Source organism: Ursus maritimus, unplaced genomic scaffold (assembly GCF_017311325.1).
Source record: "Ursus maritimus isolate PB19 unplaced genomic scaffold, ASM1731132v1 scaffold_2, whole genome shotgun sequence".
Lineage (NCBI taxonomy): Eukaryota > Metazoa > Chordata > Mammalia > Carnivora > Ursidae > Ursus > Ursus maritimus.
Genome location: NW_024424452.1, coordinates 65,735,079 through 65,760,023, shown reverse-complemented (window position 1 = coordinate 65,760,023; position 24,945 = coordinate 65,735,079). Strand labels below are relative to the sequence as shown.

General features: G+C 46.7%; 2 protein-coding genes across 13 annotated transcripts in view; one reads left to right on the top strand and one right to left on the bottom strand.

The window, feature by feature from the left end:
• The window catches only part of AKT3 (AKT serine/threonine kinase 3), a 306,055-nt gene extending 281,941 nt beyond the window's left edge, over positions 1 to 24,114 (top strand). For 6 of the 7 annotated variants that reach the window (XM_040636074.1, XM_040636075.1, XM_008694786.2 and 3 more), the window contains 2 exons: positions 11,945 to 12,047; positions 18,513 to 22,099. In XM_040636074.1, coding sequence (XP_040492008.1) covers positions 11,945 to 12,047; positions 18,513 to 18,598 — 189 coding nt within the window. In that variant the 3' untranslated portion in view covers positions 18,599 to 22,099. Of the gene's footprint in view, positions 1 to 11,944; positions 12,048 to 18,512; positions 22,100 to 24,046 lie in introns of those variants that run through there. The other variant, XM_008694783.2, reaches the window with a different exon arrangement.
• Positions 23,732 to 24,945, bottom strand: part of SDCCAG8 (SHH signaling and ciliogenesis regulator SDCCAG8) — a 226,519-nt gene continuing 225,305 nt past the window's right edge. For all 6 annotated transcript variants that reach the window (XR_005836324.1, XR_005836323.1, XR_005836322.1 and 3 more), the window contains one exon: positions 23,732 to 24,077. Coding sequence is in view for 2 of the 6 variants with exons in the window: in XM_008694808.2 (XP_008693030.2) it covers positions 24,029 to 24,077 (49 nt within the window). In the remaining 4 variants the exon portion in view is untranslated. The remainder of the gene's footprint in view (positions 24,078 to 24,945) is intronic.

The window sequence follows — 24,945 nt, the reverse complement described above, 5'->3', positions numbered from 1 at the left end:
CCACCCCCCTCCGATCCCTTCCCCCTCCCTGCCTCTGCTCCTCCCTCACTCCTTCCTCCTCTTCCTCTCTCCCTCTCTCTCTCCGTCAGTCTCTCTCTCTCTCTCTTTCACACACACACACACACACACACACACACACACAGTTTCTGCTTCTCTGCTGGAACCCCGACTGATAGACTATATATTATGTGTAGGTGAGATTTTCTTTGTATTTATCCTACTTAGAGTTCTTTGAGCTTTTTGAATCTCTTACCTTGCACTAACTTTGGAAGGATTCTAACCATTATTTCTGGAAATATATTTTTTTGTCTTAACTGTCTTTGTAATTCCAGTTCCACATACCTTCAACCCTTCGACACCATCCCACAGGTCTTTGAGGTTCTGTTCATTTTTTTCTAATTTTTTGCCTGTGCTCTTCAGTTGAATAATTTCTGTTCATAAATCTTCCAGTTAATGGACTCTGCTGTAATCTTTAAGCTGCTGTAAGCCCATATGGTGAATTTCTTATTTCAAATGCTGTATTTTTTAGATTTTATGTTCGATTCTCTTTTTTTTAATGTTTTTCATTTCTCCATCTCTTTAATCGTTTATGTTGAGTCATTCTGGAATATGTCCTGAGCATTGTGACTGATATGTAGTAGGGCCTCTGGATTCTATTAGATTACAACAAAGAATATTGAATTATTATTATTATTATTATTATTATTATTATTATTATTTGGTATTGGTGGGCAGTTTCTCATGGCTAAACTCAAATAGCAACCTCTGTGCCCTCTCCAGTGAGCGTCAAAGTTTCGGGTCGGTTTATTTAGACTTCCCTAGGGAGCTGGGAGTCTGCCCTGTGCATGCCTGAGATTCGGAGTCAGCCAGAGATTCGGGCAGACTATATTCAGATGTGGCATTCCCCCTCTTCTGCTGTTCCTACTTTAAGCTGCTGTGCTTATCCCAAACCCTGGCCTCTGGTTCTTCATGATATAAGACTGTAGAGTTCTCATCCAAATTTAAACCCTGCATAGTATAGACTGGAGCTAAGAGCCACAAAAGTGGGGAAATCATCCAGTCCCGTTCCCTTCCTCCTGGTGTCCAACTCCCCCCTGGTATATACCTGTTTCTGGTTGTTTTCCAGAACCTCTGGATTATTTTCCCAGAGTTTATAATTCTCTACAGGAGGGTTGATCCAACAGGAGCTGCTTGGCCATTAACAGAAGCAAAACTTGGTATTTATTTTTAAATATGCATTATTGCATGTCAAACACAGCCTTGCTTCTGGTGACACAGGAACATTTTTTATTCATGCAAAGAAGTATCCCGCAAATTCACATTTGTGCAGCATTCCGAAGAGTCTGTGTAGGTGAAAGAGCTTATCATTTCAATGCTGTGAATTAGCAGTGAATGTGTGGTTAGTTCCGTACACTTCCAGGAGATAACTCTAGGCTCTTCCCTTCCCTGCTTGTTCCAGCTCTTACTAACAAACTCAGACTCTCCTAGAAAATGTACAATCTGCATTATCTTTTATCTTGAGTGGGCCTCAATCACTGCAAGACCAAAGGACCTCATATGAATATTTTATAGTGTTTCCTCACCGTTTACTGCTCATCTACTTTATACCCAGGGTTAGGAGCGTGCTGAGCATCTAAAGGGAAGACCCCTGTCCTCACGTTGCTCACAGTTTAGTAGAGGAGACACGAATAAGCAGACTCCTTGCATTTCTATGTGACCTCATGGTTGAATTAAAAGTAGTTGGAATTAGGGGCGCCTGGGTGGCTCAGTCAGTTAAGTGTCTGCCGTCAGCTCGGGTCATGATCCCAGTGTCCTGGGATCGAGCCCCGCGTTGGGCTCCCTACTCAGTGGGGACTCTGCTTCTTCCTCTGCCCCTCCCCCCATGCTCTCTCTTTTTCTGTCTTGCTCTCGCTCTCCCTGAAATAAATAAAAATCTTTCTTAAAAAAGTAATTGGAATTTTATTTATATTATGCTTTTGGATAACTTCGACTAGTATGAAAAATTGGGGGCTTCTGTTTTTTCATTTTAAAATGAGGGGATTGGATTAGATCTATAAGATTCTCTTCAATGCAAATATTTTATAATTCAGTTGAAAATGCGTTGAAAAGAAGAGGTACTTAAACACCTGCTTCTTTGTTCTTCGTAAGGACTTGAGTGTGTTGGATCACTTAAGCCCTGTTGAACGGAGCGGCGCCCGGGTAAAGGCAGTGCTGCTTGTTCTGGCTTCCCATTTTATGATTCTGTGTCTGGCTGGCCCGTGTGCGCCTGCAGGGGCCCTTGGATGCATAGTCAATTTAGGAAAAATACTTGTGTGTTTAGAACCTCTTGTGCCGCATCTCCCTCCTTTTACCCTTATTGGGGGCCTTCACAACTGAGCTCCCACATTTGGGATTCTTTACCTGATTCTGGTTAGTTTCTTCAGATCCATGAACTAACACAGTGCCGGGGCACAGGGGCTCCCCACAAATCCAGATTCTCTCTGCCAGTAGTTCCCTCATCTCTCACAGAAACTGCTCTCTCTGCCCTCAAATTGAACCTCCAAATTCTCCTGCTCTTTTAAATCTTGTATTTTCCTTTTTTCCTTCCCACCAAAATCTTATCCCCAAATCCAGAGCCTCTGGATCACTGGATCCTCTCTGTAGGGGTTGGTCTGGTGTGATAATGAGAGAGTGGCTGTCTTGGTGGGAAGGTGGGCACAGGGGTAGGTTCTTGGTCATCTTTGCGGAAATATAATATGGATTTCTCTGTAAAAATATTATAAATCTTGTTTGAGACCTTTATTATTAATATGAATATTAATACTGTATTTTAGGTTTAATGGACTTTAATGTGACTGCCTGGGAGCGTACCCACATTTCATAGGGAGCCTATCCACATTTTTGTTTGGTTGGTTTGATCTTTGTCTCTTGAAATAGGTCCCAAGTTTTCTTCATCTTACATTATTTCTACCTAATTTACATACTCATTTAACTTTTGCCCACGTCCATGAACATTTCTAATCAGAGTCAGTGATTCTTGGCTGCCATGCTGATGATGTGGGGCCGTGCTTGTGTGGGCAGCTGGAGGAGGGATGGAGAGCTGACTGTTCCAGCAAGTTTTTGGAAATCCTGAGGTCTGTAATGGACATGGCTTGCCCATCCTCACCTCCATAGCAGCAAAGTCTTTTTACTACCGTCCCCTGCCTTTCAGAAAGGGCTCTGTTTCACTAACGGAAGTTGTTTTGCCTGCATAAGCAACTCTTCTCCAAGTGTAACCGAGGTCCTCCAATGACGTAATGTGCCCGTGGGTGTTTGTGAGCAACACCGCCTGTCCACAGCCCCACAGCCAGCGGGATGTCGTGAAGCTCTTCTTAAATGAGGAATTGATCAAGGAAAAGAAAGTATGAGTTCACATTTCTGGGGATTACTTTCAAAGCAGTACAGACCATGCATTCTGTGTGTTAAAAAGCCCTTCTAGATTCCAGCAGGGAAAACAGATGTATTAATTAAACATTTAATGTTTGTTATAGCTAAAATATTCACTTTGCTGGGCTCAACTTATGATATAATATTTGTATGTTAGTGTGATATATACCTTGGGAACTTTGGTGCATTTTTTTTTATAGGATCAAGGTCAACATTATGGACATGAATTACTATTGTGTGGTGTGAAAATGAAGGATAGATAATTTGAGTTTCTGGTCATTTGTCAAGAAATGTTAATTGGTATTATAAATCTTAGCAGATAATATAATTAAGCAATGTTTGCCGCCATATTCCCACTTTCCCTGTGTGTGTATGTGTGTACGCATACACATATACATATACACACACACTAAAAGCATAAAACCAGTTTTTCAGGAGGGGCGCCTGGGTGGCTCAGTCATTTGAGCATCTGAATATTGATTTCAGTTCAGGTCATGGTCTCGGGGTTGTGAGATCGAGCCCCGCGTGTCAGGCTCCATGCTGGGCGTGGAGCCTGCTTGAGATTCTCTCTCTCTCCCCCTCTGTAACCCCACCTCCCATTTGCGTGCTCGCTCCCAAAAAAACACAAAAAACAAAAACAGTTTTTCAGAACAGAGATTAAACAAACCAGAATAAGCTGATTACTCTCTTGAGTTGTCTTAAGGAGGTAGAAATACAGCATTAGTTGATCATCTGTGGCAAATCTAAGCCTTCAGTAGAGTCGGCAGTTTTTATTGCCAGTGTCTGTGTTCCCAGGCTTTTTGATCCATGTCAGCGTGGTGGACATAATATTCAAATAGGGTCACAGTTGAGGTTCCATAGTCACTGTCTGTATGAGCTTTCCCTGCAAGTTTCAAGCCCTGCTCTCTATTTCTAGAGTGCCAACAGTGTAAATAGAAGAAAGAACATAGACACTAGGTGATAGCAATTGATTTGTTGCTGAGGGAGGTCAAGGGAGACTGACCCTCAGCGACCTTGGCGTCCGTATTCCCCTGCCACACCAGGAGTGGGGACTACGACTTACTCTAACAAGTCCAGGGACATGTTTTCTCTCTGTTCGTTCACTTACACTGGAAAGAAACACAGTGCTTTAGAAAAATAGCAAATGACAGAGTGACTTGGTATCATGTAAAATCTGGGAGAGGGTCAGCGTGGAAGGATTTCGGGGGCTGCCATGTTGCTGCCATGCTGTGGTCTTGAGGCTGCACCAGCACACGCAGCTCTGCTAAGGCCTTGTCGGTAAACTGGAAGCACAGTCCTCAGCCCAGCACTGTGATCTTCCTGTTTACATCGTCCGGAGCGACATTTCCTGAAAACCAATGAGCTTTCAAAGACAGATACTTTCGAGGTTTAAGAATCTGTTGAGAAAACAGGTCAGGGTTGCAGTTAATGACATCCATTGAGTTAACATCTACGGGTAGCTGAGGTTTTCAGTTGAGTGCTTCTGCCTCTGCAGGTACCCCCGCATTCCTCAGGGAGAGTCTGCAGTGTGTCAGTTGCTGCAGGAGTGTTTTGAGAGCTGTGTCCAGAGCTGGGGAAAAAAAAATTAAGATGATACTGGTTTAAAGGCAAAATAGAAAATTAGTGTGTTAGTGTGCTAGGGCTGCCGTGACAGAGTACCACAAGCCTGGGAAATTTAACAGAAATTTGTTTTCCCATGGTTCTGGGAGCTGGATGTTCAAGATCAAGCTACTGGCGAGGCTGGTTTCTTCTGAAGCCTCTTTCCTTGGCTTGTAGATGGCCGCCTTCTCTGTTCGTGCTCATGGTCTTTCCTCCATGCGCGTGCCTCTGGAGTCTCTTTGTGTGTCCACATTTCCTCTTCTATAAGGGCCCCTGTCAGGTTGGACTAAGGCCCACACTAAGACTTCGTTCTACGTTCTAATGTAATCACCTCTTTAAAGGCCCTCTCTCCTAAAACAGTCACTGGGGGTTAGGACTCCCAACATATGGACTGGGGAGGGGGGCACAATGCAGCCCATAGAATGAAATATTTGAAATGTGTTCTGTTGTTTAAAGTGAATATATGCTCTGGGAGTCGGCAGACACCCACGGCTGGGCGTACCCAGGATGTGTGGTAGCACCTCTGTTGGGGTCTTCGCACATTCTCTCCCACACCTTTCCCAACGTACAGAACTCGGGTTCTCGCATCCCTGTGTGGATGTTCATACTTTACTGCATCGTCTTCTGCTTCTGTGTGTGAGTTGAGGGGAGGAGGTATGCCCCCAGCAGGCATGGCTTGACTTTGGCTAGCATCTGGAGAAGCAGTCCAAAATAAAAGCATTTTCATGCCGTTATCTTTGCAGGCGCCATGGTATAGAGAGAGCTCGGGATCCAGAGACGGAGGGTTTGCTGCTCTAGTTGCTACTCGTATCGTCTGCAGCAAGTCACTTTACCAAGTTTAGCTTTAGTCTCCTCATTTCTAAAAGGGTAGACTACATGCTCTCTGACATCTCACTTGAGCTCCAAGATCAAATAATGATTCATTTATTTGTGCCATTAAGTGACAGGCACCATTTCAGGAATCAAGGGTATGGCATTGGTGCAAAACAAAGCCCCAGGTGAGACAAGTATGAAACAACTAGCAAGATGGTAGACTTATTTCATCTCAATCATAACGCGTAAAAATCTTATTTTTGCATCTAATACCATATCTTAAAGTACATAAAACAAAAACAAATAGGACTACAAGAAAAAAATAGACAAATCCACGTTATAGTTTGACATGTCAATACCTATCTCTAAATAATTGATAGAAGAAACAAAGTCATTAAGTTTATAGAAGACACTAGCAATACCGTCAACCAGTTTAATCTAATTGACATTTATAGAACACCATCCCACAGCAGAAGAACATTCCTTCTTCTCAAGGTCACACAGAACTTCTGTTTGCCATGATATACCATATTTTGAGCAAAACAATTCTATAGATTTTTAAAGGATTCAAGTAATTTAAAGCATATTCTCTTTGAACAAAAAGGAAATTAAATTAGAAATCAAAACAAAGATATATGGAAAATCTTCAAGTATTTGGAAACTAAGTGCAATTTTAAATAATCCATGGGTGGAAGAAAAAATCAAAAGAGAAAGTAAAAAGTATTTTGAACTGACTAAAAATGAAAACAAAACATGTTTTGCTCTGGGTTACAGCTAACGTAACACCTCAAGGGAGTAGTGCCGAAGTACGATATTCAGAAAGAAGGAAGGTGTAACTGAGATCACTGACCTCCTCCACCATCTTGAGAAACTAGAAAAAGAAGAAAGAATTAAGCAAAAGAAAGGAATTAAGGATTGGGGCAGCAGTTGGTGAAATAAAAACAAAAAAATAATAGAGAAATTTGATGAGAAGAAAGGTGGTTGAGAAGATTAACAAAATTGATAAATTTCTAACCAAAGTGAACAGAAAAGCAAGAAGACAAGTTATTAATACCACAAATGAGGGGGCTGACATCACTATAGTTTTTATGGGTATTAAATGGATAATAGGAAATAGCATGAAAATCATCATGTCCATAAAATCAACAGTTTTGCTGAAATGGACAAATCCTTTGAAAGATGCAAATTACCATGAAGAAAAAGATATCATGAATAGCCTGGTATGTGTTAAAAAAAATTATATTTGTAGTTAAAATGCTTCTCACAGAAAAGACTTCCAACCCATATGGCTTCACCAGTGAAGTCCCAAACATTTAAGTGAGGAATTGTATCAGTTCTATATAGATTCCTCCAGAGAACTGAAGAAAAAGGCAGTATTTCCCAGTTCATTCTATAAGGCTAGCTTAACCTGATACCAAAAGCAGGCAAAGATAATACAAGAAAAGAAAACTATATACCATTTTCCTTAATTAACATGTGTAAAAATACTTCACATAATTTTTGCAAATCAAATCCAACAATAAATACAAGAATAGCACATCATTACGAGGTGGGGTTTATTCTAGACATACAAACTTGGTTTAATATTTAAAAGTCAACCATTATAATTTACCATAATAATAACTAAGAAAGAAATATACATGGTTATCTCATCAGATGTAGAAAAAAGAGCATTCAAGAAAATCCAATGTCCATTTGATTTAAACAGAAAGCAAACAAACAAAAATACTCCCAGCAAACTAAGAATGAGAAACTTCTCCACCCTGATAAAGGACATCTAGGGAAAACTTATTGCTAATATCCTACCGGGGAAAGTCTGAGTGATTTTACAAGGTGAAGATGTTCACTTTGTTCGACATTGTCCTGGAGGTTCTGGCCAGTGCAGTAAGGCAAGAAAAATAAATACATTCAGATTGGAAAGAAAGAAGTAAATCTGTTTTATTCATGGACAACATGATTATCTATATAGAAAATAAGCTGGAATCCACAAAAACGGTACAAAAGTGTAACCCATTAGTTATTTGATACAAAGTAAATATATGAAAGATTGCATGATACAAAAATAACTAAATGTATACATCAGTAACAGACACTCCAAAATGGAGACTAATAAGTATCACTTATGATAGCAACAGAAATATGAAGTACTTAGGGATACTTTTGACAAAAGATGTGAAAGCCCTTCATACTGTAAACTAAAAAATATTGTAGAGAAATTAAAGACAGCCTAAAGCAGTGGAGAGGTCTAATGTGTTCATGATTTAGAAGGCTCAATATTTTTAAGATGATAGTTCTCTCAAAATGGATACATAAATTCAACAAAGTCCAAATCAAGATTAGCGTAGCTGGCTATTTTGTAGAAATTGTTAGGTTGATTCTAGAATTCATATGGAATGCCAAGGACTTAGGGTGGCCAAAACAGCTTTGACAGAAAACAAAGTTGGAGAGCCTGCACCACCCAACTTGAAGACTTACTAAGTTAACAATAATCAGGACAGTTTGTTATAGACAGATAGTATTTTTTTTTTAAGATTTATTTATTTGAGAGAGAGCGCACATGCATGGTAGGGGGAGGGGGCAAAGGCAGAGCGAGAGAGTCTTAAGCAGACTCCCCCTGAGTGGGGAGCCTGATGCAGGGCTCAACCCCATAACCTGATTTCATGACCTGAGCCAAAATCAAGTCGGTCACTTAACCGACTGAGCCGGCTACCCAGGTCCCCTTGGACAGATAACATCTTTTATTTGCCCACAGAGAACCTAGAATTCTAGACCCACATATATATGGCTAATTGAGTTAAAAAAGAAGTACAAAGATAGTTCAGTTCAACAAATTTGATGAAACAACTGGACATCCGTATTTTTTTAAAAATTTGCAGCACATACAAAATTAACTCAAAATGGATCAGTCCTAAGTGTAGAGCCTTCTAGAAGACACAGGAGAAAACCTTTGTGGTGTTACATTAGCAGAGATTCCATAGATGAGGGCAGTGCATGACCCATAAAGAAAAATTGATAAGTCAGGCTAAAGCATAATTAAGAATGTGTGTTCTTCCCAAGGTGCTGTTAAGAGAATAAAAGGAAAAGTCACAAACTGGAAGAACAGTTGCAAATCACAAATCTGATTAAAGACCTGCATATGAAGGTTATGTAAAGAGCTCTCGAAATTTATTGACCAAAAAGGGGCGGGGCAAATATTTGAACAGACCCTTCACCAAAGAAGTAAACTCACAAAAAAGATGATTATTCAGGAGAGAAATATAAATTAAACCCATGTGAAACACCACCACACATTGGAATGTCTGCTATTGAAAAGATCCACCAAAGTGCTGGCAAGAACAGGGAGTGACGAACTTTCGCACCCGGGGCGGGGTGGGGGGGTTAGTCATGTAAATTGAAGCGACTGCCTTGCGAAACAGTCTGGCAGGTTCTTAAACAGATAAATGAACGTGTCGCATGTGACCCAGCCGTTCTGCTCTTTAGCATTTATCCAAAATAAAGGAACTCTCATCTCTGCGCAAAGACTTGGACACCCAGCAGTCCTAGCAGCTTTATTCGCAGGAGCCCCAGACTAGAAGCAGCCCGGTGTCCGATGGCAGATCATGGATAGACCAGGGCGGGCACACCTGTGCGCGGTGTTACCCAGCATGGGGGGGGGGGTGACACACGAAGTGACAGGGATGGACGTCAAAATAATCATGCTAAATGCCAAAACTCAGACAAAGGATCTCTGCTATACGCTGCCATTTACATAAAAGTCCGGAAATACAAAGCCGTCGTGGCCGAGAGCAGGTCGGTGGTTGCCCGCCGGGGCCTGGGAGGGAGGCCGGTCACCACAGGTTCATGAGGAGATGGACACTTCACCTCCTTGATTCGGGTGACGGTTTCATGGGTAAGTGCACGTACTGTTTACTGTGTGTCCGCCATACCTCAAAACTGCTCTTCAACGTCCTCGCCGTCGCAGAGCTTACGTGGCGTCGGGAGGAGGTGTCAACGTGGCGGCGGGAGACGAATGCCCGCCGGTTTTGTGCGCATGCGCGCGTGCGTGCTGCACAGAGTCGGAGGCTCAAAGGCACGTGAAGGTCAAGGAAGCGGCGCGTGGAGAGGTGGCGGCGGGAGGGTCGCCCCCTGAGCAGAGAGGCTGGCTCAAGCCCCCGGCACCTTCGGAAGCTGTTCTAAGATCTGTCCCAGTCGCTGTCGAGGTTGAGGGTACCGCGCTCTGTGTCACCTAAGAGGAGAGCAGCTCTCCCGGGACGTGAAGGCAGAGGTCCGCCGGCGTCAGCAGGAGGCAGCTGGGAAGGGTGGGCCGAGGTGAGCACAGCCTGCTCCCCGTGCCCAGGAGCCCACTCCTGCCGAGAAGCGTTTGTTGCGGTGAAGTTTTGTTTGGACGGATGAGGAAGAACCACTTGGGAGGGCATCTGTGGAACGGTGAGCCCAGCCAGAGCCGTAGCCTCTGGTGTCCTGCAGGTGGAGGCCTTGACCCCTCAGTTTCCAGAGAGGAACCGGGCAGGGCGTGGGGTCCCGATCACGTTTGCTGTTCCGGTGTGCGTGTGTGCGTGGAAGGGGGCAGGTCCGGCACTAGGGTGAATGCGCGGCCCGGGCGGCAGAGGCGCTTGGCCCGCGGAGAGCAGGGGTGTGGGAGGAGAGCCATACTCTGTCTAAGGCGTAGCCGGTCGGAACTGGAACCCGAACTAGGTTCATCTCCAGGAAAGTGCCTGCTCATGACAGACTCTAGACTAGCTGTGTCCTGGGACAGAGACAACCAACGAGGAGGCAAAGAGGTTAAAAATGTTCTGTTGCTGGGACGCCTGGGTGGCTCCCGCGGTGAAGGGTCTGCCTTTGGCTCAGGTCATGATCTCGGGGTCGGGGATGGAGTCCCGCATCGGGCTCCCTGCTCAGCAGGGAGCTTGCTTCTCCGGCTCCCACTCCCCTTGCTTGTGCACGTGTGCGCACTGGCGCTTTGTCAAATAAATAAATAAATAAATAAAACTTAAAAAAATGTTCTGTTACATGTGGCATAACCAGAGATGCGTGGTCCTTTATTCCAAAAACACACTTTTCATTCTGCGCACCCCCTGGTTTTTTAAAACATAGTCTGCCTAGAGAGTAATGTAAAGATTTTTGCCCTATTATTTAACATAAATTTGGTGACAAGAGTGGGAAAATGCATTGAGCCGAAGCCAGTTGTGTGTTTCTGTTTGTTTCTGTAAAATTTTTATAAAACATACTGATTTCTGTCACTCGGTTCTCCGTATTTCTGTCCACTCGGGAATTTTCTTCTAAAAGCAGCATCTCCTGTTCTACGGGGTACTCATGAGAGCGGGTGCTGGGACTCCAGGCCCCGGGACAGGGCTCCCTTTGTTCTTCTGTGAGGCCGGAGCCCAGGGGAGCAGTGGAGGTCCCAGAGGCTTGGGCTCCTGTGACCTTTGGCAGCCCCAGACTTGCCCCACACCGTGCCTGCTGCAGCTCTGAGGCGGAGGCGTCCAGCCCTATCAGTCCTAGAGCAGTTCCTCTGACTCTCTCTCGGGTCCTGGTCCCCTTTGAGGATCGGATGCAATCAAGGGACGAAACGTTCACACGTAACTTCAGGGGTTCCCCAGACCCCTGTCCCGGAGCAGGGCAGACGTTCATGCCCATCTCAAGTAAGTGGGTGTAGTTCTTTGCCAAGGACAGGGGCAGCACTCTGTCACCTTGGGAGTAACCGTATCATTAAGTTGTGTTCTTACTAATAAGCTGTTGGACCAGGAAGAGACTAGGGAACAAGTCATGCTTTCGCTGCCCAGGGGAGAGCCTGCATTTTGTCACCAGGGTTTGCATCCATATGGTTTGTATGTTTGTGATTGGCAGAGAAATTAGGACTTTTCAGTATTCTCTTTCCACCCTATTCTCTGGTTCTCATTTGTGCTGTTGCACATAATCCGTCAAATTTTATACAGAATAACCAAGTACTTCCTGTTCTGTGCTCAGACTGTTGACTGGGAAGCCAAAAGCCACGTCTCCCATACGCAGTGACTCAGCGGTCTGATCTCTGGCACTGTTCTGTTAATTATTTGCTCCCTAATTTTATCCTAGAAATGAATTTTCCTAAACTGAAATCTGTTAACAGTACTCTTCTTCTTTCTTCTTGCAGCTTGTACCTCCTTTTAAGCCTCAAGTAACATCTGAGACAGATACCAGATATTTTGATGAAGAATTTACAGCTCAGACTATTACAATAACGCCACCTGAAAAATGTAAGTACATCTAATAGGCACTTGGTAACATTCTAATATAATGGAAGACAACAGCCACTCTGTTGATTGGATATTTTCAAGATCAAATTCCTCAGTGACTTACTTCATCCCCCTTAAGAATATGGAGTTCCATGTTCAAGTATCAAAGATAGGTAGCTGCTGGGAGAGAAGTTTTGGGGAGTAGGAAAAATTACATGAAGAAAAATTGTAGCCTGAGAATCATGGACTCACTTGTAGACAACTTTGCCCTTCCTTACTGTTTTAGTACTTTCTTTCGCCATCAATTAGAAGGACTCTGAAAGTGACACTTCCATGTTTACCCAACGGCTCACTCATGCGCCCCCTGCAGAATCATGCTCGTTTTGGTTTCCTGAATCACCTTTTTTAAAATTTAGTATTGGCGAAGACCTAATTTAGTGTGCTAGTAACTTTTTGATACATATAAATTACATGTCTGTTAACACTGTGCATTCAAGCACCACTTAAAGATTGTCCCACATACACTAGTATGTGCACACAGTTCGATAAATATCATAAGTATGGGGACTTCAAAGGAAGGAAAGGTATCAGATATAACTTAAAAACACTCTTGTGCCAGCAGAGTGCTGTGTATCTGTCCTCATGAGCTTAGCTATGAGGATAGAATCGAGTTTCAGGGACATACTTGGAAAGCCAAAGATTTTTTCAGGTCACACACATCTTCTGGCTCATGAACCCATCGTGTTCATTTTTTCTCCTTTTCTTTCCTTTAGATCCCTTCCTACTTTTCTTCTCCCGTCTCTCGTTTGTGAAAGGTAGAGTAGCTGGAGGTGCTGGTACACAGCCAGTATCCACGAGAGGGAAGGTTCCAACCACGGATGTAGTCGGTCACCTGATAGTCCGCTGAAAGGCAGACTGGGAGCCATCCTGGTCTAGAGTTTTCAACCCGTAGCCTGACAACAAGGGACCGTGAACACACCCTAAAATGAAAAATATGATCATGTATGCATATGTGCACTTGGCTTTCTTTAGACTTGACAAAAGTTAAGAACCTCTTAACTTTTATTTTCTAAGTGAAGAAATTGAAACCCAGGGAGACACCGAGCTCCCCAGGTCCCTCAGTTAGTGTCAGCAGTAGCCAGGAGCGGGACTCCCCAACTTGGCCAAGGTATGAGTTGGGAGTACGTGGGACTGCTATCCTCAGTGGGACAGTGGGCTTCCATTCTGTCTCGTGAGCCATTGCTAAAGTCTTAGAATCCGTGAGAGGAGAAGACAGTGCTGGAAAGCCTGCAACTCCATGGGCAAGTGGCTGAGGACTTGTGTGAGCAGAACGGGGGCTTGGGCCTTGGCATAGTCTCTGGTGGCCCCAGGGTGGACGGTGGTGACCCACGTGTCTGAAATGCAGGCAGCGCCAGTGAGGTGTCGGAAGGGCCCAGGAGCACGTTGCACTACAGAGCATTCGCCAGGCCTCGTCGTTGTGATAGAACATTAACTGCAGTCCTACCACATCATTCCCCTGCCCACAGCCCTCCCATGGGTCCCAAACTCTACACTAGAAATCTGAACTACTCACGTGGGCTTGCACAGGCTGTCTGGTCTGGTCCCTGCTCTTGCCCCATCTTGTCCCACCGCCCCGTGTTCATCCTCACCTTGAACATGCCACGCCTCACCGTGCCTCGGGACTTGGGTGTTAACCGTTGTCTCTGCCTACTATGCTCTTTTCCCCGACATTTGCGTCAACAGCTCTTATTCCCTCAGATCTCAGCTTAAATGTCACTTCCCCAGAGAGCTTGCTTTCACCTCCCAATCCAAAGAACAGTGCAACCCATTGGGCACCGCCTCCTCCACCCCGTGATTCTGTGCATTGACAGCTTGCTGATAACTCTTCTGGTTAATTTGTTCATTTCTCTGTTTACTGTCTGTCCAACTAGAACGCAGTAACCCTGAGAAAAAGGGCTTGGTTTCCTATTCACAGCTAGCCCCAGCTCCTGGCTGGGTATCTGGCCCAGCATCGGCATTCAGTAAATATGTTTGAAGTGAAGGAATAAACACGTTATGGCAAGGGCCTGGTCGTTTGCCGGCTGGGAGGAGGCCCAGAGCTTTACAGACGGTACTGTTGGCCATCCGTGCCCAGGACTTTGTGCTTCGGCCTCCCTCCCCATGTGACACCCACAGAGGGCACTGAGAGGGTGAGGTCCCAGTGTGTCTCTGTCTCGGCCTCAGCTCTTTGAGACTGTTCTCTTTGATAAATAGAGCTTTGGCATTTGTGGACTCTTAAGACAACTAAATACGTGGTCTTGGACATCAGAGAAATAGGCAGGCTCTGCGAATGCAAAGCCGTGAGCACAGACTTTGCTTCGGACGGGTAAGAGTCCAGTCCTCACGTGAAGAGACCCGTGAGTCTGAGTCTCAAGGAAAGGGCTGAGGAGGATGGAGAGAGCCTGGTGGGGTGACTGTGTCATGCCTGGCTCTGCCACTCCCTCCCTGAAAAGGGGCAGGTCACTTCGCCGTCTGGGAAAGGGGACGCAAGGCTGGGTGGTGTCCCCGAGCCCCAGCTTTTCCCTGCAGTGCCTGAGAAGCTGTCCTGGTCGGAAAGGCGCTGGAATTGGACAGCTTTGAAGAGCCCTAGTTTTGATTCTATTTAAGTCCATAGCGTTCTTTGTCCTGGGACGCACTGCTTGAAGCATGAGGCTGGGCCCGGTACAATGAACATCCCGCAGAAGAGAGTGGATGCAAATCTGGGGCCAGGGGACCCACCTAAAGAGGCTGCGAGAAAGCGGGAACCTGGAAGGACACAGCAGAGCAGCTCCCATACCCAAGACTGTGAGCCAGTTAAATCTGCAGCTCTGTAGCAGGCACGGCCCTGGCCGTCAGTCCTTCTTCTCCACAGACTTGATTCAAAGCCCAGGGGCGCCTGGCAGGCTCAGTCGGTTGGGCAACTGCCTTCGGCTCGGGTCATGACCCTGGAGTCTGGGGATTGAGTTCCTCGTTGGGCTCAGCACGGAGTCCGCTTCTCCCTCTGCCTGCTGCTCCCTCTGCTTGTGTTATCTTTCTTTCTCTGACAAATAAATAAAACAAAAAAACAAAGCCCTGGCTGACGAGGTCCAAATCTCTTCAGGATTCACCTGGCCTGCCTTACCCCTAACTCCAGACTCACTCGGCACTTGACGTGCTGAGAATATGTCATTAACAGGCACTCTGTGGCTTCATTTTTAGAACTTCATGAAGTGAGGCAGAAATGTTAAAAGACGTTTTAAGTCACCTGGCATGGTTTCTAGACTGTCCTCTGAACCTGGTGTCTCTGCTTCTCGATCAGTAATACAACACGTTTAGTTATGAACAGCAACCCCGTTCTTGAAGAATCTGTGTCATTTTAGACGCGGGAAACGCTGTTCATGCCCAGTGACTTGCAGTCTTGAAAGGATAAAGGAGTTTTTCTAGGTTGAGACAGGGATCGGCGGGAGGCTCACACTGTAGTCCCTTTGAAGGTGGGTCCCAGAATGCACCTGCCATGGAGGCCTGGGAACGTGTGGCTGTGTGGGCACCCAAACCCAGAAACGGGAGTCCAGCAGCAGCGTCCTGCGTCTGTCGGGGCCGTCTGATTTCCCATTTCAGGGCCTCAGCAGAGAGAGCTGATGACGGTGCTCAGCAGGCCGGAGAGCGGGCCGGGGAGCCTGGGAGCCTGGGGCCGGGTCTTTAAAGGGACTGTTCCTGGAAACATCCTAGATCCCTTAGAGGCCGATCAGAGGAGGCACAGTGAAACCTCGGACTGTGATTACATGTAACGTAATCTTGCAGCTTCGAGGGGTGTTGCTGGTGAGCGGCCGTGCAGCCGCTAAAGCGTGGAGGTTTTGTTCACGGGAGCCCTCCGCGGTACCCTCAGTTAGCGACGGCCTCCTTCCCACTCGCCACCTGGCTTTTGGGACACAGAATGGAGTTACTTTTTAGAACAAATCAGCACATCGACAGGCAGAATGTTCCTTGCCGACAAACAGCTGCGGTCACATGCCAGATTGTTCTCACTGGTGTTAATTAATTGAACAGATTTTGGAATGTGTCGTCTTGCATTTTATCCGTTAATGGTCCTCTGCCTTCCTCTTGCAGGGAAAGAGGATTTCTTTGAGATCTAATAGCTTGTAATGCCGTGTAATTACATTTGTTGAATGCTGTAAGGAAACGAGGTTCCTTGGGCCACGGATTCCGATGTGGGTTGGGGAGTTGATCCCCGCTTTCTTGTTCCAAATGTGTCTCATGTTTGCAGCATGGTTCATGTGTGTCGTCAGCAACTGCTCCTTGACTCTCTGTTCAGAGCAGGAACGTTGGTTGGTGTGACGGGCTCTGGCTTGGGCAGGCCGCTGCCCTCTCCTTCCACAGCCCCCCACCCGTGGGCCCAGGCCACCTCCCTCGTCCCCTGGGCAGGATCAGATCCTGGCCCCTTGCTGTTTCTGAGCAGGAGGGAGCAGAAGGGGGCCGCAATCAGGGAGTGATGTATGGGCTTTAAAGAATCTCAGAGTGTGGGGCCCTTGCTCAGTCATCTGTGAGGTTGAGATTTCTTCATGTTCAGAAATGTGATGTATTTGTTACTGAAGTGGCAGATTAAAGACTCTTTAATTCTCAGCTGACTTGCAGCGTAGAGCAGGAGATGCTCCTCCTCGGGCAGGAAGCCCGGCACCTCCCACGGGGTGTAGAGGGCCTGCTGACCGGGGCCGGGGCCACCCGGGGAACCAGTGCAGTGCGGGCGCCAGCCTCCCACACGGGCGGTCCGGGGCTCTCTGCACGTTCACTGCACGGAAACACGCAGCCAAGCAAAGCTGTTAGTGGGGAACACTGTTGCCTTGAAATGTGATTGGCATGTGTCCGAATGTGAACACTAAGCTTGCAGCTGCTTCTTCTCTAGTTTTTATACTTTGTGACTCAGCAACAGATAAGCCTTCCCAGCGCCCTTAGTGCGGCCAAAAATACTGTGGAAGGTGTTTGATCGGAACCATGTGTGTGGTTTGCTTGGTGCCTAACCAGTATTTGATAAGAAGGAGGCAGAGATTCCCTCAAGTCACAATCCTCTCTAGAAAAGCTGACATAGTTAGAAAGCCTGTCTGCAGAGGGACGGAAGCCCTTGGAGGTCCATGGTCTACATGGAGCAGGGAGCCCCAGATCCTCTTCATGGATTGATTGCCACCTAATCCAATGATTTTTTTCCTGATACATTTGAGGTCACAAATTTTGGTTAGCAACTTGCTCCCATTTCTAGAATCTTCTGTATTCAGAATAGAATATCCAACAGAAGCACAGTGAGAAAAGATATGTTTGCTCTCCAGAAGAATGTTTGTCATCGAGGAGCACGGAGCATCATCCCTGTTGTGTGACAGTGTCGGTGCTCACCATACGGAGGTCTTTCTGCTTTCTCTTGTTACGTGACCTCCATGCTCCTGGAGAGGCTGGGAAATTTAAAGGCTTGTACTTTATTCCCTATCGGTTTTGGAGGAAGTGGAATTATTTTGCTTGAAGAAAAGAAGGTTGGGTGTTTGAGAGCCTCCTGCTGTGCTTCCCCTGTGGGACATCATCTGACCCCACGTACTTTTGGGGAGAGCAGGAGAGGCTTTGTGGGCACCTCCTGCATAGACGGGGAGCCCCGAGGGTGGCTGGACTTGGCCCAGAGTCCGGAGCAGGTGCCCAGGGGACGGTGTGGCCAGGGTGGCTGGATGTGTGACCACATGCAAGGAAAGCTTCCTGGCTATGTGGGACTTTAACCACCGGGACAGTTAGGAGAAGGGCTTGCGGGATCATTCGAGATCTTTCGAATACAGGAAGGCAGGGAAGGTGACAGGGGGCAGCCCATGTGAAAGCGGCTCACTTCCGTGCCTTCATGCCTCTGCTCGCTGCTGGTTTCCTGCGGAGCTGGTGTTAGATGCTGGCATCTCGCCCTCTTCCATTGTCTTCCTCTCTCCACTCTGGTTTAAAGGTGCATCTTAGGGAAACTGGAAACGGTGACCGAAGAGTAACTAACATAAACAATGTCAAATCCAGGCCTCGTATGAAGCTTGATTTCACAGTCACACCTAAAGAGCCAAGAAGAAAAATAAACGCATTTGAAGGTGTTGGTACTGGATTCCAGACACTTCTGGTGCCTTAGGCCTGACTGCCCACTGCAGTTTCGACAGGCGTAGTTTCGTGAAGTTGGAGGTTACTAAAGATCGTTCACTCCTTCTTATTTAAAAAAAAATCTGGTTTTCTTCACAGTGTGTTGGGTCTTAAGATATTCATGGCTTGAAGGAGACGTGAGGGTGTTATTTCTTCACAGGTCATGCGTGTGAAAGGGAGATCGTTTGGGGAGTTAGCGTCGTTATGCTGTGTTGTGTTGTTGGCCACGAGTGTCTTGGAGCTTGTTGTCGCAGTTGACCTTCCCTGTGCTAGATGTTAGAACCACGTAGACCAGAGATTCGTGGCAAACAGTAACCGTGATGTTAAGTGGCCGCTTTGTGCCCGCAGATGACGAGGACGGCATGGACTGCGTGGACAACGAGCGGCGGCCACACTTCCCTCAGTTCTCCTACTCTGCCAGCGGCCGCGAGTAAGGCCCCCGTCCTGCTCCTTCACTGTCATCCCAGACTTCCTCCTCAAGACGATTCCCGGACATCACACCAGTCATAGCTCTTACAAAGCAGGAGCGCCTTCAGACACCCCAGCCCACTCTCACCCCCACGAGAACACACATGGACGCAAACACACTTGTTTGTTTTTGCATGAAATTGTATCTCCGTCTACGGTCTCATGCTGCTGCTGCTACTGTCTTACTATTCTAGCAACTTTAAGAGGTAATTTTACAATCTTTGGGAGTCATGAGCCCACCATTGTTCATTTGTGCACCAGTTGTCATCTTTTGATCTTTTTGTTTTTCCCTAACAGTGAAGGCTAAATGAGATACACTGATTCTAGGTACATTTTTTAACTTTCTAGAAGATACATCGAAAACTAATTAGACTAAGAAGATGTAGTTTGTAATTCAGAACAAGCAATTGTGGCAGGGTGGTGACGTGCATATGCAGAATTGTAGGAGGGCGCGAGAGATCAGTGCGCACGGTGGGGTTGTGCACTCAGACCTGGCCGGGATCCGTAGGGAAGCATCTGAGAGAAGGACCCCACGAACATTGAGACAGAGCGCTAGACGCACACGTAGTCCCTGTCGGACACCGCGGAGGAAGCCCCCTGTTCCGCCCGGACGTCCGGATTTCACGGGCGGGCATTGGCAGGACGGACACTGTTCTTCTGGGAAGGGGGCGTATGCACGGCAGAGGCGAGGTCGCTCGTGGGCTCGATGACATGATTTGCACCAGAGAGCAGTTTTTGTTTTTTTTCCCTGTGCTTGGAAACCTTTTTCCCTTCTTGATCTTTATCACCTCTGATGGCTGAAGAATGTAGACAGGTGTAATGATCCTGCTTTTCACCAAAATTTGTACACCAAGGTGAACAGGTGTTTGCCTTACGTAAGTTTTGACTTTCGGTTCTACGTGAATGAGCTTTTTCTCGGATGTTAAAACTTTGAATGTCCTTCTATGATTTTGTTTATATTGCAGTAGTATTTATTTCTTAGTGAAGAGAATTGTGTGTCATGTTAGCAAATGCAGCTCCAACTTACACGAACTAGACTCACTGCAGTTCATTTTGACCCACGTGCAAGGAATGTACGCGCCAGTGAGGGTCGTGCACTTTTTCTCCTTTGTAACAAAATTCGATGAGGCTCTGAAATTGTACATATTGGTTAGAATTGGGCTTTGGGAGAAGAGATGCTGGCACTGAACCCCTTGGTGCTCAAAGTGAGAAAATCCCCAGCTCTCCGTGCCGAGGGGTTAAGGAGACGGAAGGATGTTGCTGTTGACCGTTTGAGAACAGAAGCGCTCTGACGGCCCGGTGACGTCTCGCCGTGAAGGAACCGCGACCAGCGTGACCATGACAAATGCACCGTACTTGGCAAAATGCACACATCTTGAGTATTCATAAAGTAGGCAGTAAGGGGTAAGAACCCGGTGTGTTTATTCCGATCATGGTACATTTATCACTGAATTAAGCCATCAGGGAGAAAACAAAACAACACACACAAAAAGAACACCTCCAACTTTTCTTTTTCTGTATATACTCATGTCCCCAAATTCCAACATTTCTCACTGAAAGGGGACGTGTATGCAAACCTCATCTTTCTCCTTCATTAATGATGATCTTCAGATTAAACCCTTTGGTGCTAGGAGCTGACATTTTCCAAAGCAGCCTATGAAGTCCAGGGGCTGGGGGTCCTTGCCGCGGCCGCGGGAGGCCGGCCGGCCCTGTGGAGCGATCGTGGAGATGTCTCTAGTCACACGTTCTGACAGCTCCCCGTGGAACACTGCGGCATGACGTGGTATGACGACTCAGATGCGTTGTGTGGACGAGCAAGTGACTTTCTAAGTAGGATGAATCATATTCATACGCAGATGTCTTAGCCTCGTGGCGCTGGAAGTGTGGATCTGTAGAGGAGACACCACTGCTGGCGGTGGGCGGGCCACTGGGACTGACGGGGGTCAAAGGGCATTTTACTAAGGCAGCTAAGACATATTCAGACATAGGTTTTATCCTAATTTTTCATATTCCTACCTGAGTGAAGTTCATCCTTAGCATTGAGTAGGAAGTTACAGGAAATGGTAGTTCATTCTTACTTACACATGTCGCTTCACTTTTTTTCCCCCCTTGGAATTCTGTTGAGTGTTTCACTTTGACCAGAACGTAGACTAGAAGGTATGTCCTGTAAGTTGTCTCCACCCATTTTATCCAAGAGGAGCAGGTAGAGGCAGAGAAGGTGGCTGAGGCTGGCTGATGTTCGTGCGGAGCGGCCGTCCCTCTTGAGGGCGACCCCGTACACTAAGCACTTCGATAGCTCCCCCCCAAACCTTAAGGTGGTTTCCCGTGACCTTGGTCAAGGACACTTCCTGAAGATGAGTGACCGCGCTGACAGTGCCCTGGGCCGGCCACTCCTCACAGCTGGCTCACGGTCCCCAGCCCGCGTGCAGGGCTCACTCACGCTGGGCCTCGAGATGTGCTGAGGACTCACGGGGCATTTCCTTGGCTTCCCTGTCCAGCCTCCCTTGCTCTCGCTCCCAGGTGTCCATCAGCTGGCACGGAGGAACGACGGGAAAACAGATGTGTGCGTGTGCGTGCGTGTGTGTGCGTGTGTGTGTGTGTGTGTGTGTATGTGTAGAGGGAGGGTTCCGCACCTGCCCTTGGGGTTGCCCGTGGCCGCGGTGAGGGCTGCTGGCAGAAGGCGAGGCCCGAACACGGCATCACTCCATCAGAACGCGGGTCAGACGCTGCGGACTCCATCCCACACTAACTTCCGTGAAGTCTGCCCTCTTGTCTTAATGCAGCCATCTGGGAGGAAATTGGCCATTTCTGCTTGGATTTTTTGGCAGGTTGCTCACAGCTTTGCTTCCTACACTAATTACATAGCATTATTCCAGTATTGTTTTCCATTTCCCGTACCTGATTTCCGGCTTCTTAAAGCTGACTGTTCTTGCAGGGGCCCCTTGCTTTTCCTAGCGGACAAAAGTAAGGGCCTTCCTTACTAACTGCAGGGTCTCTGTATTACACCTCGACGTACACACTTTGCTGCTACTGTTCGTACTGTCTACAGTAGAATTTCCTTATCTTGCTCCTGGTAGTGCATTACAGGCAAGCATGAAATGTAAAGTATTTATTTAAATAAAAAGAAAACCTCTAAATTGGTAATTGAATTACCTCCCTGTAGCTTTATAGTTTGTGACATTTCTTGACCTTGCTAGTTCTTTCATTAGATCCGCGCAAGATCTAGTCATCTGGTTAAGGATTTTAAGCAGACGCAACTATGAACCCAAGAAAAACTGTATTACTATTACTGTCGGTCATACTAAAACTGTTCATTTCCTTAAGTATATGACCCACAAGGATGTGAAATAACTACAAGAAACTGTTTTGTACACTGTACATCCTTAGTATTTTTACACGTATATGATAGGGATGCACATTATTTTCCTTCGTACGGACGGCTTAAATAAAGCACTATGTCAATCTGCTACTTCTCTGTTTGTTGTTGTTGGACGTGGTTCTGCAGTCTCAGAAAATCAAATATTATTCTTTTTTGGAAAAAAAAAGATTTTTAATAGCTCCAGCTGGCATTAACCTACCCTATATAAAATGTGAGAGGAGAATAACGTCCGTCTCTTGTAGCCCCAAACACACACAGGACTGCTTTGTTATTACTTCAGTAAAATGGCAATAGTGCAGTTGTGCAAACTTGGACGAGGGGCCGCTTCTGAAGGGGGGGTGCCGACCCCTCAGCGCTGGGTCTCAGGTGCATCTCCCGTGAAGTCAGGGATGGAGGAAGGGGGCTCCCTGGAGATGTGTTAGGGACCTAAGAAGCTTAACACCGGATGGTTTGGGCCCAGAACTCCTCAGGAGTGTTGTTCCTCAGTGACGTCTTCCTGGTAACCTTACACGTGTTGCTCTGCATACTTCCTTTCTTAGAATGGACGTTGGCAAATTAACAAACTTAGTCGTGGGTGAGAGATGGGTAGGGTGGTTGTACTTCAGTCTGATTTATCTAGACTTATTTCGGATGGGGCCTTTTTCTGATTTTACCTCATAAACCTACTATTGTACAAACTTGGCTTTGCTCCTGTGACTAAGCTGAGTAGAGGAATGGCTTTGGGACCAGAGTTAGGCGTGCACGTGTGTGTCACACAGCCAGATCTGAGGGCATTCTTGCGTGTGCTCTTCTCTCAAAACCACTGGGATGGACAGATCCAGGAGGCTAAAATCAAGTGACCTCTACAATTCTTTAAGGGTGCTATTTGTAGAATATTGTGTAATTTACTTACTGTAGTCCTCAAACAGAATTAGGGACAATTAACATATCTTAGGTGACAACCTTGATGTCTAGCACATTGGATTAAATCAAAAACTGAATCCAGATAGAAGTTCTACTCTTTCAGGCTTGAACCTTTTCCATGCTCAAGAGACTTTCGAAAGCTCTTTGCGTGTGTATCATCCCACCGCCTCCGAAGCCTAATCCCCATCCATCCCGAGAGACCACAGGGGGCCGGTGAGGGCGAGGGTTCGGGAACGCTAGCCAGGAGAAGGGCCTTAGGTCAGGGCCTCCTCCCGCCCACCCGCAGTCTTGCCTTTAGCACTTCATTGTCCTCCTCAAAGACAACACGACACTTCAGTGCCCGGTTTTTATTACTTTCAAGCATCTGAGGGCTTAACCGTGTATAGTAGAAATACTCTCTTAAACTAAAATAACGATCTGTGTACAGATACCCGAAAGACCTCGAAGTCAACTTTGTAATTCCATGAAGTACATTCGTAGGCTCCTCTCAAATACCGCACATTCGAGAAGAAACCTGACACCACTAAGCCAAAGACGCTTTCTTGTCGTTTTCCTTGTGAACAGAGTGGACAGGATAATAGTGCTTCCTGGTGTCTCCCGACTGTGCACAGAGTAGCAGGATGACGAGTGATGGAGTCTTACGAGATGTTGACTAAAGCATCAGAAGTTGAAGGGTGCTCTCTAGCTCACGAGGGAAGGAACCGTGAACGGCGGGAGAAAGTCTGGTCCTTAGTACCCTCTGGCCTAGTTAAAATATGTGCCTTTTTGGTGTGTTTCGTTCATCACTACAAGGTAAAAAGGAAACATTACAATTCAGGTCTTTAAAAAGTTCATTTATTGAAAGTCATGTGTGTAACAGCATACAAATGAGCAGATCTAGAAACATCGTCACTTCAAGCCATTTCTGGAAACCCAGCAGGAGGGCTCCTCGTCCGGTGCCAGAGCTGAGCTGCAGCCCGCCCGCACACAGGTGCCGCCGAGCATCGACGGGGCGCCCAGCGTGCAGCCCGCGGCTGCCCCAGGCACCGGCCGCTGTTCCGGAAGGTGGTGGCACGCTGTGGCATCTCACGAACAAACCAGATGAATGTAAATATCTCTTTGTAAACCATTTATTTCATTCTGTTTCGTCCAGGTCAGCAATCAGATTGTCGCATGCTGGATAACTGGAAAAAATGATAATAAAAAGTAAGTTTAAATAGATCTTGTTCTTCCCTGTGATTTGTCTGCTCGCTGGCTGAGGTGCCCCTTCTACATTTACAGAGAAAAACCACTCTTCTGCTAAAAATGCAGACTGTATGTAGTCAGACGCATGAAAAGCCGTTGTCAGACGGGAACGTGAGGTGAACGACTTTAAGGCTTTAACTCTGAAAACCACCTGTACCCCAGACGTGAGTCTGTCTCTTGGGGAAGGGCGGCTGATGGCAGGGCGTGGCTACAGAGCCACCCCCTCCCTGTCTGGGGAAGGCGACCCCGATCCGCGCCAGGATCTCTTTCCTGAAAACCGCTCAGACATTACAGCTGGGGAAGCTCGAACAAAAACAGGATGCAGGCCAAGTGTCCCTGAGACATTCCAGTGAAATCAAAACGAGCTAAAACCTCCCAAGTTTTTAGCGGCAGACACTTTATTATAACATATATAAAGGTATTTTTTTCACATGGAAACCACGTCCCACATGCTGGAAGAGGGAATTTGGTATATCTGACCTCTTGGCCTTAAACAGGAAAAAAGTTTTCAAAACCAGCTGCTGAAAACTGGGTTGAGGGGTCACAGGTTAGTGGAGTCCTGAGTACACCGCTGACAGCCCTGGCCCACGGGGCTGATCAGATTAGCTTAGCCCAGCAGGACGTGGGGCCAGAAACCACCGCAGACGGTTCCTCCAGTGTCCCTACCCAGGACCACGTGGGAAGATGAGTAAGACGCAGCCCTTGACCTCGAGGAGCAGGAGATCCCGAGGACGGTGGGCAGTCTGGGTGGGCTGGCTGGCAGGGAGACACGTGGGCCTTCACCCTCCCCAACACGCATTTCCTGAG